The 15,274-nt window shown below is 39.7% G+C and overlaps 1 protein-coding gene across 5 annotated transcripts in view; it reads right to left on the bottom strand.

The window, feature by feature from the left end:
* The window catches only part of csmd1a (CUB and Sushi multiple domains 1a), a 498,833-nt gene that overhangs the window by 315,831 nt on the left and 167,728 nt on the right, over positions 1-15,274 (bottom strand). For all 5 annotated transcript variants that reach the window (XM_072677610.1, XM_072677611.1, XM_072677613.1 and 2 more), the window contains exon 3: positions 7,159-7,271. In XM_072677610.1, the coding sequence (XP_072533711.1) occupies positions 7,159-7,271 (113 nt within the window). The remainder of the gene's footprint in view (positions 1-7,158; positions 7,272-15,274) is intronic.

Genomic DNA, 15,274 nt, shown 5'->3' with positions numbered 1-15,274 from the left:
TTTAATAAAGTAGCGGTATCCCTGGTGGTAGTTTGCTTTTGGTTGTTTGAATTCTATTTGTGCAATTTACTTATAGTATCTATCTAAAATGTCCTTAACCCCTTGATGCAGCAAGGCTTATTGGGTGTATTTGGTAGTAGAAGTTTGTATTAACACTTTCAGCCTGCCAGTGGGCCATAGGCTGTTTAAGGGGTTAACTGAGTGGAAGTTAATGTAAAATAAAAGTTATTAAGTTATTCCAAGTAATTTATTTCTATTGGTCTATTCGTCCAAAATTATTTATACAGTGAACAGAGCAGCTACAGGGTTCAAACGATGGAGAAAACTAACAACAGACAAAAAATTAGATACATGGTATTGTATTGGACTGGAACGCCATGATCTGACAGTGCAATGCAAATCATTTTTCAAAGAATACTTAGCAAATAAATATTAGATTTTTGAATTGGAAATGTGGTTCTAGACCAAAACAGTCCTACATACAGTTTCAGGTCTGTACGGCACAGGGTCATTAACTTAATTAATGCTTACTTAAATATTATTATGTTATTATGTTATTTTGTTATTATGATGCTGTGTATAATAATATCTGAACAATCTCATGACACTGAATTTTATCAGCGTTGTCCAGTACCATCATATATTTATGAACTGGTGTCTTGACATCTGGTATGGCTTTAGAATATTTGATAATAAACAGCATTTGTTTACAGTTTTTTCAGCTATCGACCTTTTTCAACTAGCACCATCCAATCGCTATAATTTATAAGTGTAAATTGATTTATCAAGACCTGTCTCTCTGCCTAGACTACTTTCCAATAAGAAACCCCTGTAAACCCAGAGTGTAGCAAATAACATATTATCAATATCAATGTATATATATCACATCGGAATGCTCTCTTTATTTTTCATTTTCCCCTTGTTGCACTTGGTTGTAACACACACACTATAAATCAAATGGTGAAAAACTAAGGTTTAAGTGGTTATATTTCTGTTCTATTGTCCACTAAAGATTTTATCTTGTGGTAGGCAAAACTTTGGCTATCTGGGATCTTTGGGCTGTAAATTGAGTTGGTAAAAGGGGCAGGTGCTCAGCCAATGGCAATGTAGATCAAGTCTAGTATGGAGAAAACCATTAATTTTTCCCCCTAGCTTGTGTGTATTGGTATGAGAATAAAAACAACATGTTTTAGGAAATACATTTTTATATTATTATATTATTATATATTATTTATAACTCAACAATGTGGTTTAATTTCCAGAATGTTAACTGGAAATAGTTATGCACTAGAAAGCATTAGAAATTGCTATTTCTGTTTAGTTAGTACCTGTGATCCACAAACCCATACATCTTTAAAGACATTTCAGAGCCCTAAGATTGTAGGTCTATGCTTCCAAATACACTCTGCAGAATGGAGACCTATATCTCTGACCACAAAATCTTCACCACAATCTTTTGCTTATAATCAGCAGCCGCCCTACAGACTTCACCAGGCTTGCAGAGGGAGCGACAGCGAAAGAACTGTCAGATGACTGGGGTTGTGACCAAACAGAGGAAGAGACCAGTGCCCGTGATAACCAAAGGGAGTTCCTGAGTGTAATTCAATCTTTCCACTTGTCCGGCCTTTGTATCACATCCTGGCTCTGCAGGGTTGATTAAATGTTGGTTGGACTCTCATCACTTTTGACAGGCCTGCTACTATCTTAGAGTTTGGCTGTGAGTAGGGAAATTAATTGATTCATATCTTTTGGAGAACAGCCCTGCTGGAGCCTTCCCTTATCTAAGTCTCAGTGGTGGGGGGAAAAAAGAAAGAAAAAAAGATTCATTTCTTTGAATCTTTTCAATAAAGGTCTGATGAGATACTTAATTTAAGAAACTGAATATGAGCAGCAACTGCTCGGTTGCAGCGACCTCAAAAGCAAACAAGATTAGCATTATTTCCCAGTGATTAAAATGATACAAAAGCAAAATGTGCCCATGTGATCACAGAGGAAGACGGCAGACTGTCAAGACTGCTAAAACAGAGATAGAAATTCCAACACGACAGCTCAACTTCAACTAAAATGATCAAACCAAACTTCAAGCAAGTGAGTATACCAAACTCCAACTTTTACTGTAAAGAGAGCTTGTACAGTAAAATCTACCAAGCTCCAGCTTTTTCAGCAGTCCACTAAATTCTAAATTTAAACAGTCTACCAACTCCAGCTTGTACAGTTCAGAAAGTCCAAATGCTAGCTTTGTACAGCAGAGTCCAATCCATACTCCATCTTTAATAAGCAGAGTCTACCATACTCCAGCGGTAACCTCTAACCTTTACAGTAGAGTCCAGCCAACTCCAGCTTTGTACAGCGGGGCATCTACTACACTCAGCAAATTCTGACTTCGTATAGCAGTTCAGCTTTTACCACAGTCTACCAAACTCTTGCTTTTAACAGCAGATTTATTTTCATTTTTATTTTCATTTTTATTTTCATTTTTATTTTTATATTTATTTTTATTTTTATTTTCATTTTTATATATATTTTTATATATTTATGTATATTTTATTTATTTAAGTACTGCTGTCTGGGTAAAACTGGGTCCTTGGGTACCACAATTTCGTTCCACCCCATGTACCACATGTGATGCGAATGACAATAAAGTCTCCTTGAATCCTTGAATCCTTGAATCCTTGAACTCCAGTGTATATAGCAGAGTCTACTAGTGTCTTAACTGTACAGTAGAGTCCAGCAAACTCTGGCTTTCTATAGCAGAGTCTACCAACACCAGCTTTGACAGTAAAGCGAGTGTACGAAACCCCAGCATATTCTAGGCATGGCTATGTCTATGGCTATGTATGTTCTTGTTCTATTCAGTCCATTTTTATTAAGTTACTAATGTAATCAGTGGCAGACCTAGAAGAGACTGTAACAAACTGTAAACTCTTGAACTTCAAACATAGTCTTCCAACTATTCCAAGCCAAAGACAAAGTGAAAAAAGTAAGAAGCTTCAAGCTTTAAACTCACCACTGGACATATTGCCAAGGCTTAAGCATTCTGTCAAGTCTCCTAATGCATATGTTCAATTGTTAATTCACATAAGGTACTTTCTGTACTGGAATCTTATCAAATCCTTCTGTCTGACAGTGTTCATTTCAGCTACTTTTTGACTGCAGGAATCAGGAATCATTTTTAGAAATTACTGGGGGGGAAAAGAGCTTTGCTAGGTGGATCAGCTTGTGTCCAGCTGTTTTACCTTTCTGCAGCAAATGATGCTAAGTCATTTATTGCGTTGGCTGATGGAGATGTTTGCAAATTTAAAGCTACACAGCTGCTTTAATTGGAAGTAAATTTAGTAATGGCATTTGATATTGATTCAGCTCCTCACTGTAGCCCAGGAGTGGCCAAAAGTTTGTCTTGGGGGGCCAAAGTGCAATGTTTGTGGTGGGCTGAGGGCCAAAAAAGGCAAAACAGTATACAAACAAATATTATAAGAGTTATAATTATATTTTCTGTTAGTAAAATACATAATGTAAAACTAATCTACAGTATAAAAACATCTCTGATTGAGTGAGTGGGTAGGGTTTTCATAATCCGAGGACAGAATGGGTCAACTTTGGTCAACAGGCCTGAACTGGTGGTTGAGATATGAGGGCCTGATAGGTTTGAGAGCCAATCATTAACTACTAAAAATATGCTGTCTTCTGGCCTGTCTATGAAGAATGAATATGAACAAGTGAGAATGTCAAGTACTTGTCAGAAAGGGGTTTCTTTTTTTATTTATTCTTAATTAACTGCAGCACTATTGATCAAATCAGCAAACACTGCTGTCTTGGATTTCGGGGAGTATCAAGGGAGGGAAAATTGCTTCTAGGTTCTATATTCATCTAGCACACTGCTGTGCCACTCAGCACTCTGCAGGCAAATAGATTACAATTAGTCTGGTGTAATGGCCCATAAGCCCTGCTCTAAAGGCTGCTGGGAAACCTGCGGGATGATTATGGATGACATGATCTAAACAGCGCCGAATGGGGCTAGATGAAATAGTGCTACTCACTTTAACATTTAGATGTGCACATTATGAACTTAAGCGCCTCTAAGCCACCAGCAATTTTTTTTCTCCAGCTCTAAAACTCATCAGCCTGGGGCTCTTCTCCAACAAAACCGCACTTTGGAATTCCATCCAAATATTTGAACATTTAGAAAGGAGGAAAAGACTGAAGCCACACAACGGGCATTTTTACTCCACTGTATGAGGCATAACACGAATACTTGCTGTCTTCAATGTAATGATCTCCATTTCACAAGCTCGCTGAGTGCTAATCTAGCCTCATGAATACGGAGAAGTCAAAACAAAGAATGAAACCAATTATGTAATTGTCCTGCCACAGCTGACATTTGTGCTAGAGTTGCTAAGGTACTGAATGTGACAAATGATGATCTGAAAATAAACTTAAAAAAAAATAGTAAAAAAACTGCCATCTTATCTTCACTCCAGCCAAGTACTACAGAAACCTCCAAAACCAGTTGTTATTTTTACCATTTGTTTGAAGTATATGCTTTAGAAACTCTAATGGAGAAGCAAAAATAAATAAATAAATAAATAAAAAACACTACTGTATTAAACAGCGTCCATTCTGGCCACCAGAGGGAACGCCTCTATAAAACACCATTAACCTGATGGATTGGGCTGTAGCCGGCTCCTAATGCATAACAGAGAAAGGTCACATAGTCATTGGAAATGTTAGACAGTGATGACTTCAGTGGACTTTGGCTAATACACATAAAAACAAGCCAGCGGAAAGGAACTGGAAAGCAATTTCTTAACATCTCAATTGTCAGTGACAGTGCAGTCTACATCAAGGCAATATTCATATTGCATCAAAATAAGCGATTATGACAAGAAGGGAGACTAAGACGGAGCATCAAACGTACAGAACGTGGACCCGTTAAACACATGCACTGTATCCCGCATGACCTGCGCAGAGTGAAGGATAGGGCATGATTAGTTGCATAATGAGATCATGATACATAATTGTGGGCTGATTCTGGTGCAATGTGGGAATAACACCTCACACCGAGAGAAGGAGGCTCGTCTCACAGCGAGTACAAAGCACACATTGTCAGAACATCTGCATTCCACAGCAGTGTCTCAACAACTGCCATATGGTCATAAAAATAGACTGCGTTTGGAGGGGCTTTTCTAGCGCTTGCCAATGGGTGAAGCCAAAATGCTAGATATGTGACTTCTAGACATCAGAAATCTTGCAGAGCAGCCAAAAGGACCTAACCCATATCCAGGACATGGTTAAAGGAACATTACATAGCAACTGCACCTCAAACCAACATGCTTGAAAACCATTCTGACTTGTTACAGGCAGAACGGCATCTCTATCATTGCCTCTTTAGGCTCAGAATGCAGCTACTGCACTAATTAACTTTGGTGGAGCATGCTTCAGACCTCTCAAGAACTACATAAGGCTGCGTAAGTCACGTTTGTCAGTCCACGTTTTTTTCACTGCTTGTTTTGTTGTCTTTGTAAGTTCTGTATCCTTTAGCTTAGAAGCAAAAAAAAAATTTTTGCCTACAGCTCAAAGTGCGATTTGAATTTATGCATAAAAGTGAATTTCACTCCGCACCTGTAGGGGGAGCGCAGTAGCAATGCTCCTTTAAAGGGTAAAGTATGAAAATAGGCCTCTCTGCAGATGGGTTTAGTAGTGCAGTGGCATGATTATGCATCATTCACTGCTCCTCCTGAGAAGGTTCCAAAGTGAGTGCCCTGGGTGTAGCTCTGGCGATATTTAAACGTCATGTAAAATCTATGAGCTTTGCTTTTTGCCTGGAACTCTCTGTGGTTATAAAGGGTCCAAACTCAGTCTTAATTTGGCATGCTTGAGTTGAGTGTTATCGAGGAATCTCGTGGCGCAAAATCAGACCTTGCTTCCACAATTCACATTTCGCACACCGCCGCGATGGGTAGAAACAGTGCTTTTCCTTCACCCTGTTGGTATCTGCAGTCACATTAACTCTGAAGTTAATTCCGTTCTAGCATGCTTTGCGCATTAATATTTCCACAGCGGTAATGTTTGCTCTCAGCCTGAACAGAGCAGCACTTTTGAAAGCAAAATCACTGATACGTTGCAGAGCTGCACGCCTGATTCTTCCATCACAAAGACTTTGCATTCCAAGGATGAGTGATAATGCACAATACAAGAGAGGATCTGACTAATTCGGTTTCACACGCACGCGTTAAGGTGAATAAGAAATCTGGAAGGGATCATATCTGTACCCCTCATTTTTCTAGCTAAATTGGACCAAATAGATCAGAGGAGCAAAGCTTGAATTGAATTAGGTCCAGTCGAGACAAGGATGCCTTCCTTAATCCTGTAACTAATTGGAAAAGCTCACTGATGAGTTTGCAGGGAGGATAAATCTAGTTTTACCCGAGCCCCACAATCAATCTGGTGGAGGCCAGTGTACAAAGACAAACATGTGAGGCAATGACAACACACTTTTTTTTAAAAACCAAAAGTAGCCCCTTGGCACTATAAGTGCACCACTGCACCATCTTTCATTTCAACATCATTTATCACACACAATAATCCGTTACTGGATCCTGTCAGCGCTACTGCACTTTTCCAGTATAACAAGATGTAAGGAAACTACTCAACAGATTTTTGTCCACTAGAGGGAGAAGTGGCTCTATAGAGAGTGACACTTCAGAATGTTACTATGAATTGTTCTACATGAATATTTGGGCATGACTAAGACCCATGGTCTGTTTAACTCCATGCCCCTCTTTCCATGGCAGAAAGTGGGTTTAAAATTCTGTGCATGATTGAGGGACCAGTGAGTGAGGATTTCCTGGAATCTGCCCCTGAGCACTCTCCATTTAGGAGGGTAAAATTGAGGATAAGGACACAGAGATGTCATCATCTCTCAAAACAATAAAAAAGACTGGATGTCGTAGGTAACCATAGGACTAGCAAGTACATGAAAACTTTTGAAGGTTCACTGCATAAATGGAGGCTAACATGCTTGTCAGCAAATTCCTGTGCTCCCTCCTGACAACTTTGCACTTGTAATACAAATTTTATCTTCAAATCTGATCCAAAAATAAATGAATAAATACGACCTGGGCATTTGAAATAATAAGCAAATAAAAAATGGTTTCTTACCTTCATAGATTGCTTTAAATCCTTGTGCACTCACAGCAAAATCTGTGGTGAACCACAATGCTAGTATAGACCCCGAACTCACTATTGGCGATGGCAGCATGAAGCCAGACAACCTGAAATAGAACATTTAACATCAGTGTCAGATACAGGAAGCATATAGAATTTACCTGTTAAAATCTAGTAAAACCCAGAAATGCAGATTACGGCATTCTTACTCTGAGTAGTTTGATAAATGTAACAGTACCGATAGTTTAAATGTGATGCAGAATATTGAATTTAGATGTTGGAACCTGTTGAGAAAGTGCTGCAGAATAATCCATCATAACAGCATTTCTCAGAATCACAGAGTTTCTTATCTGTCTCAGCTGTCAAATCAGTGTCATATCTGGCAGTGGTGTGAATATCTACTGAACCACGGCAGAAACTCTTTAGAAAACAGAAAATCAAATTTTTTTCTGTTGTGTTTTAGCCAGTGGCGATACTGTGTAAAGGTAGGAGGTTCATGTCACGTTAGGGCCATTATTTCCATATTTTTAACCTATGTAAAAACGTTTGTAATCTGGCCATAGCAAGATCATACACATACACTCTATATACACCAAACAGCCATAACATCAACCCCATTTTCTTGCTTTTACACTCATTGTCCATTTTAGCTCCTCTTACCATATAGGAGCACTTTGTGGTTCCATAATTACAGACTGTAGTCCATCCGTTTCTCTGCATACCTTGTTAGCCTCCTTTCACTCTGTTCTTTAATAGTCAGGACCCCACAGGACCACCACAGAGCAGGTAGTATTGACACAGCAGTGTTGCTTGAGTGTTTAAACACTGTGTCCTCTCACTGTCCACTCTATCAGACATTCCTACCTAGTTGGTCCACCATGTAGATGTTAAGTGAGAGACAGAAGCTCATCTGTTGCTGCACAGTTTGTGTTGGTTATCATCTAGTCCTTCATCAGTGCTCACAGGATGCTGCACACAGGACGCTGTTGGCTGGATATTTCTGGTTGGTGGACTATTTTTAGTCCAGCAGTGACAATGACATGGTGGTTGCGTGTTAGTGTGTGTGGTGCTAGTACGAGTGGATGGACAATAAGTGTAGAAACAAGAATATGTTCATGCTATGGCTGATGTGTGCATAAACAGGCAACATGCCACACACTTGGCTGAACTGGACGGTAAACCTTCATGCATACATTGCACATGAAATGGTTGGGGAGAGTTTGCTTCTTTTGATTTTATTTCCCCCACAAATTTGCAAATTGTTGCCAGTGTGCAAAAAATCTCATGTTTCCTTATATGAGAAATTTACAGAACAAGGCATAAACCTACTTATCTGTTAATGAAAGGTTTGAAAGGTTATTTTAGAGCATTTCTACTGGTCTGTTCATCATGATATGTTTGACACAGTGTAAACAAAGAGCAGACTCAAATTATCTCAAAAAGTGACAAACTACAAACATGGGTTTATGCATGACAGTAACAAAACACTGTGGTAACATAACAGTTGACTACTAACACTCTTTTTAAGCTTTCTACTTAAACTCTGGTGCACTTAACTTCATGTAATTGGTATGCAGAGTAGTTTTTGTCTAAATAAAGATCTGGCTATTTTTCAAATGATGGTTAAAAGCTTATTTAGATTTTTTCCCCCTTTTTTAACAGCTGACATCACAACAAGGGGATACACTGGCCATATCAATCAAGTGTCTCAGAATATGAAAACTGGTTTAAGATCAGGCCTCACCAGTTGGTGTAATCATATTCTGTAGTAGTTATAGATAAAGACAGATATAGATATAGATAAATGTGAGGATTTTTACATTATTGCAAAGGTTTTATTCCTTCTGTCAGTTTTTGTTGTTTTTATTTATATAACAATGTCAACCTTTTTTTTTACCTCCTCATCAACTATGTCGTAATAGTAGATGGGCCGAAACATTTAATGAACAATATGCACTAACACATGCATAATCAGCAGTCTTCGATAACACTGCAAGGCCCGAGGGCTGTATCATTAGGCTTCAACATGACAGACGTGATAACTACCATTTACCCAGCGTTGTCTTGCTAACTGCTCAACCATTGTTATGCTAATGAACTGTTCTATTTACGCAGTTCAGTGTATGGAGCCATTTTTCAACATTTATAGGGAAATAGTTTAATCAGCACAAAAGCCTGTGTTGTACATCGGAAAGTACAGCATTCTGCAGGCCATCATGTCCTCAGACTCCAGCTAGGAAATGCCCCCTGGTGACTACTACTGATAGCACAGGTTGGTGGCTGATGATACGCTGTATTGAAGTTTAGACCATCTTTGTGCTGAATTGGAGAAACCGAGTGTTGATTCACAGTAAAAAACAAAGAAAAACACTTTATACCTGCTTCAGTTTCGATCCCATAGTAATTTCCAGGCCACTGATGGACCATCTTATGCAATTTTAAACAACACTTGTAGTGCAAGATAAGAGTCCCTCAATATACGGCACACCTTGGAAACCAGTCACTTACTTGCAATTTTCTTTCAACTGGTAATTATTTTGAGACGCAGAGTAACACTTCACTATGTTTTTTTTCTGCTACTAAGAAGCTCATAATTATGGTAATTTCAAAACAACATGAGTGTGGCCTGAGTGCGTGAGGAGAAGGTAAAACACAACTACACAACGCCAACGTGTCTCCGGCTTCCCTCATTATATGTTGAATCAAAGCCCAAAATACAGGTAGATGTGGACAAGGAATACATTTGCCCACATAAACGGGAAATATCATCCTTCCAGATGCGTTTTTTGTTGGTAAGCAGGCTGAGTCCAGCCTGGGTCTCTGTCCACACACTCCTAGCCTTGGCTCCTCTGGGTACAGCCTCACCTCTGACCCGACTCAGGTAAATTACAAGGGCACAACAAGAGGGAGATCAAACCGAGGTCCGCTGAAGTAAAGACAGCCTTTGTGGTTCGCAGGTGAAGGATCAGACGTGTTCATTTGATGAAAGCCCTGGTAGATGCACTTGCCTCATTCTTCAGGGAGCGCTGTTAAGTGCTGCTAGTAGAGTGACCTTGAGTCTCTAGACAAAATTTCAGGTGATCGCATCGGATCACACTATGTCTGCTTTTGCTTTGCTGGAGCAACAGAACAAAGACGCAGACCGAGCAAGGTTCTAACCCTGGCCTCCGAAGAGAAATATGCACCACGTGTGCTGAAGGGCAGACACAAAGTATACTACTACTTTGCTGGGTCAGGAAAACACAAACCGTACAAGCAGTTCTAGAAGTGTACATTTTGTACTGAGTGTATTGTTCTGTGCTCCATTTCATTAAACTAGTTATTTACAAGTACTGTAGATATTGAAACTTCTGTTGAAATTTGAGTCGGTTTCAAACTAAACCCCTTTGTAACTAGTTCTGTTTACATTTTAATGATTTAAATCAACATTTTGAAAAAAATTTAAATTCAATCAAATGTAGCTGTATAGCACTTTGTACAACTGGTTCTCACTGGGTCACAAAGGACCTGTATAGGAATTCAGTAAAAGAACAGGACATCAACAAGACATAAAAACATAAAACCCTCCGGTTTTTATGTTTAAGCCGAAGGCGACAGTGGCAGGGAAAAACTCCCTCAAAGCTGGAGAAAGTAACCTTGGGAGGAACCAAGACTCACAAGGCGGACTGTTCCTGCAAAAATGGAAGGAAATGGAAGAAACCTCTGCTTCATACTGAAAGCTGTTGTGGACCCTCAAAATCACAAATATGAGAACTATTACTTAGGGATAAGTAACTACCTGGGGGATTTACCACAGTTTCATCACAGACCTTCTGCCAAAACTTTGAGTTATCACATCAGATGGTTCCATGTGTCTGTTTCTGCTTTCAGGGACAGGGCAACAATAACAAGAGCAAGGTTCTAAGCCTGGCTTCCAAAACTTCACAGAAAAGGCTAAGAGACACTCTGCCTCGTGCTGAAAGGCGGACATGCTTATAATACACTACTCCGCTACAGTCATTTCAAGACTGTGCATTTTTATGCATGCATCATTCTGTCCTCCACTGAGAACCTCTGGTATGCATTTTGCTTGGACCTCTAGGCCTCTGGCTGCACATATGTTGCCATTTTCTCTGGTGGAGTAACTATTATGTCGTGCCAAGCATGTCTCTGATCAATATTTTATCCTTTTCCCACCCATTGTTATGACCAGTGATGCTCTGTTTGTTCTACATAACATTCCATGTTTAGTCTTGAGCATTTGGAACTTGAGCAGCATATCAATCTTTCATTTGATATTGTTTCGTGGGACGACTCAGCTGAATCATTTATCCGTTTCTCATCTAGCCTCAATGGGTGGAGAGAGGCACTCAAAGAAAAGCAAAATGACTTTGAGACGTAGCCCCCGCAAACGACAGTCTCATTCACCTGCAGAACGCATTTATTCGTCTTCGGGCTGCACGTAACAGGGTGGTGTGCAGCCAACCCAAATGGATCTCCGTGTTGTGCCTCACATGTTAAGCTGAATATTATGCAAAGATCTGAATTCCCTTGGCTTGTTAACATACAAGGCTGGGACGGGAGACGGTGAATCCATGAATTCAAATACCTTGTTTTGTCAGAGCACGGGCAGCTTGGCATGAGACATTTGCTCAGAAACAATGTGCCAGTGGATGTGGAGATAGGTGGGGTGGGGGGGCATTACTGTAAAACAGGATAAGCCTTGTGAAAATTATGTGAGGTCAATATTTATAGGTGCCCGGACTGTCGTGCAGTGGCAGCCCCTTTGACTGAATGACGCTAGGGGACTTTGTGTAATAGCTTCAACTTTTCATCCCTCTCTCTCTCACTCACGCTGGAGTGGAGCATGGCTATTGTAAATCTGAAGCCTACGCAAAGATATACAAAAGGGTTGGAGCTGCATATATCAAAAGCTGGGTGCAGGCTGATGCTTTTATGCTCACTTGGATACAATTAAAAATGCAGAGAAGTGCAAAAAAGAAAGCATTCCTCCCGCACGTCATGCTATCTGCCGCATATTCTGAAGCAGACTGAATTGAAGTTAAGGTAGCGTTCACCTCGGGATATGCATATCTTGCAAACACACGAATCACTGTCGTGAGTTCTTAGCTCTGCTCATGAAGCGCCTTGACAGTGAGCAGATCAGGATGTCGCTTGACATCCCTCAGTTACATTTCTTCACACTAAACGCCTCGCAGCATTACTTCAGACTCCCAGCATAAGCAACCCCCCTCCCGATGCTACTGTCAGGTCTACAAAACCGGCAGTATAAGCAATAAGCAGAGGCAGGTTATTAGAACAGATAGTATTTTAGGGTGAGCGTGATCAGCCTTGATAACAGTGCGCTGAAATGCCTTTTACAGTCCATCCTGAAGCATCACTTCTCCATCATGAGCAGTGTTATTAAGCCACTCTGCAAGTCTGAACAATAAAGAGATCTCATTGCAAGCTGCATCAACTTCTCGTCTTGGCTAGTCTATGATTAAAAGTCTCACACAGCCTCTGGAACAGCCATTGCAAATGTATGCATGTTAAAAGCAACATCTTTAGACATTCCTCCAGAGAATCGAGGTACCGCCACGCATATGCATTAGCAGGCTTCACCTTGACGTGCCCAGTGTCTCATAAACCGTCAAGCAGGATTTTCCGCCGTCAGACTAGAGCCCTGGACGTGTTAGATCTTGGCTCCTCTCTGCGAAATAATTTAAGAGTTGACTGGTTCACCATGCATGAAATGAGTTGTTTCTTTATGACAGCGGCCTGTTACCTGTAAAAAGCTCCGCTTATGAAAAACTGCAGAAGAAGGGGTGCTGACAATACTGGGGGAAGGTGGGATATGTGTATATCTTTGCTGCAGAAAGTCATGGCATCGCAATCATTGCAAGAATCAAAGTTTTCTCATTTTTTCAAAATCTGTTACAAATTGTAAAGCGTGAAAGCATGTTGGCTTGGTTTGGTTTCATATCCTCAATCATTCAAAACCGTGTGTAAAGCAGCAGAACCCAATTAGCACACATGTCTAATTTTCTAGCCTTGCTCATCCAAACTCAGCTTGACAAGTGTTGTCTCGCCCCTGCGAGCAGTTTAAAGGCCAACGTACTCCAGGTGGTAAATTGCTATAATCTTTTGCCCTGTCCACTGAGCAGCTGTAGCATTTCCTGTTTTTTTTTTTCCCTTTCCTCCCCATGTGCAAACACTTGTGCGATGGCTGCGCAGCTCGGCTGTCTGGAGTTTTTATTACATCACGTATCAAAGCTGGGCTCTGGAGCAGCTGTGTTTCTGGAGGGGTCAGTTCAGAGTGCATTAGCTCAAAGTGAAAAGGGGACTTGGCTCCCTTTCATGTCTTTACCAAAAGACTCAAACGGTCTTCCTACTAGCACGAGGAACTGATTCTTCTGGGGGTATTCAATGTGTTGATGTCAAGGATTTTTAGAGGGTATATCTTTGGAGGGTATATTTTTGTAATGACCTCAAGGAAGGCTAGTCTGGTCATGTGTCAAAATGTGGTCAATTATAGCTAGGGTGAACAAATAGAGGGGTCAGGAGGACATATTTTTATCTGATGCTTTTCTTGCTTACACTCTTAAAAATAAAGGTCCTGCAAGGGGTTCTTTGAGTGATGCCATTTGTGTAAAGGAGATGTCTTTGTAAAGAACCTTCTAAGGGTTCATAGAAGTCGATGTGATGGTTCTTTACCGTGGTACAGGTGCTTCACACTCACATCTCTTCTATAAACATACTCACTCAACTCACTCAAAAAACCCTTTGTAGCGCCTTTATTTTAAGCAACATGATCTCACAAAAAAAAAAACATCCATACAGGTTGATTGTTGCAGTCCAAAAATATGACCTCTTTGGTCATCTGCCCACTGGTGATGTTGTAGAGCAAAATACACACAAACACTCGCACAGTCTGTCTGTCATGTACCCAAGAAAAAAAAGAAAAAGCAGTGCTGGGAGATGCTTACTGTTGGAGCTAATCCTGCTGTTTATGAACTTTTCGTTTGGAGCTTATAAAAGTGAAGTTAATGGACTTCATGGGGAAACGGTAAGGATTCCTCATCTCAATATGGTTCAAGGTTAGGTTCAGGATTAAGGTTTTTTTCTTCGCAGTAGAGTTCACATTTCCTCTGAATGTAGCAATGGTTAGTTTTACAAAACTGGATGTTTTCACTAGGAGATCAGGCTGGTTCCAAGACCGGTTAACTAAATGACGCTAAAATGTATAACAGGTTCTGGATATTAACTGTGTATGTGTGTGGCACCAATTTCAAAGTGGTAGATAATCATTTTGGTGTGAAATGATGTTAAGCACCAAGTCAGTCTATGTAAAATATAAAATGAGACATATCAAATATTACATAGTTGGATAATTACTACCTGAACTACATTTCATGTAATGGCACATGACAAGAAATTTCATCAAATACTAGGTAGTAATATTCAGTGAAAAATATTTCAATCAATTTTTGTGCCTGTTTAAAATCTAGGAACAAAACGTAAGTCTTTCTTTACTTCTTAAAGCCCAAGGGAATTTAGATACATGTTTTATTTGAATTAGGCCAATCCTGCTCTTGTCACTTTTTAGACTCATCCTCACCTTTCTGTATTTTAAATAGTACAATGTCACATTTGTGCAATTTGTCAGCAATACATCAAAAGCATAATAATCTAAAATACAGAATAGATCAATGTATTTTGAGACCATGAACACCTAAAAGATGCTGAAAAACAAGACTTTTAAAATAAATATGGGATGTCCAGTCACCCTAATTCTAGAAGGGATATAGTAAAAATTATCTTTAACATTTGTCCAAATACTTGAAATAATATTCTGCATTTTATGTTTTCAGCGAATTTAACCACCATTAATATAAAATCTGATGGCTGCAACATCTTTTGACTAATGTGGAACCTGACTCTGTAGGGTTAAAGAGTTGAGCAACAGGGCGTCCAGACAATTAAGGCAGGGAAAAAGGTGTTCTCATAATAGTCTGAAACTGAGGCTAAAAGTAAGGTGGCCATTTCGAACAAACTGCATAAATGGCATATAGCATAATGGGCAGAAATAGAATAAAATGATGTTCAAAGTAAAGTGTTATTTCTGAGG

The sequence above is a fragment of the Salminus brasiliensis genome, chromosome 4, assembly GCF_030463535.1.
Source record: "Salminus brasiliensis chromosome 4, fSalBra1.hap2, whole genome shotgun sequence".
Lineage (NCBI taxonomy): Eukaryota > Metazoa > Chordata > Actinopteri > Characiformes > Bryconidae > Salminus > Salminus brasiliensis.
The sequence above is the reverse complement of the archived record's forward strand: the minus strand, read 5'-3'. Positions and strand labels throughout refer to the sequence as shown.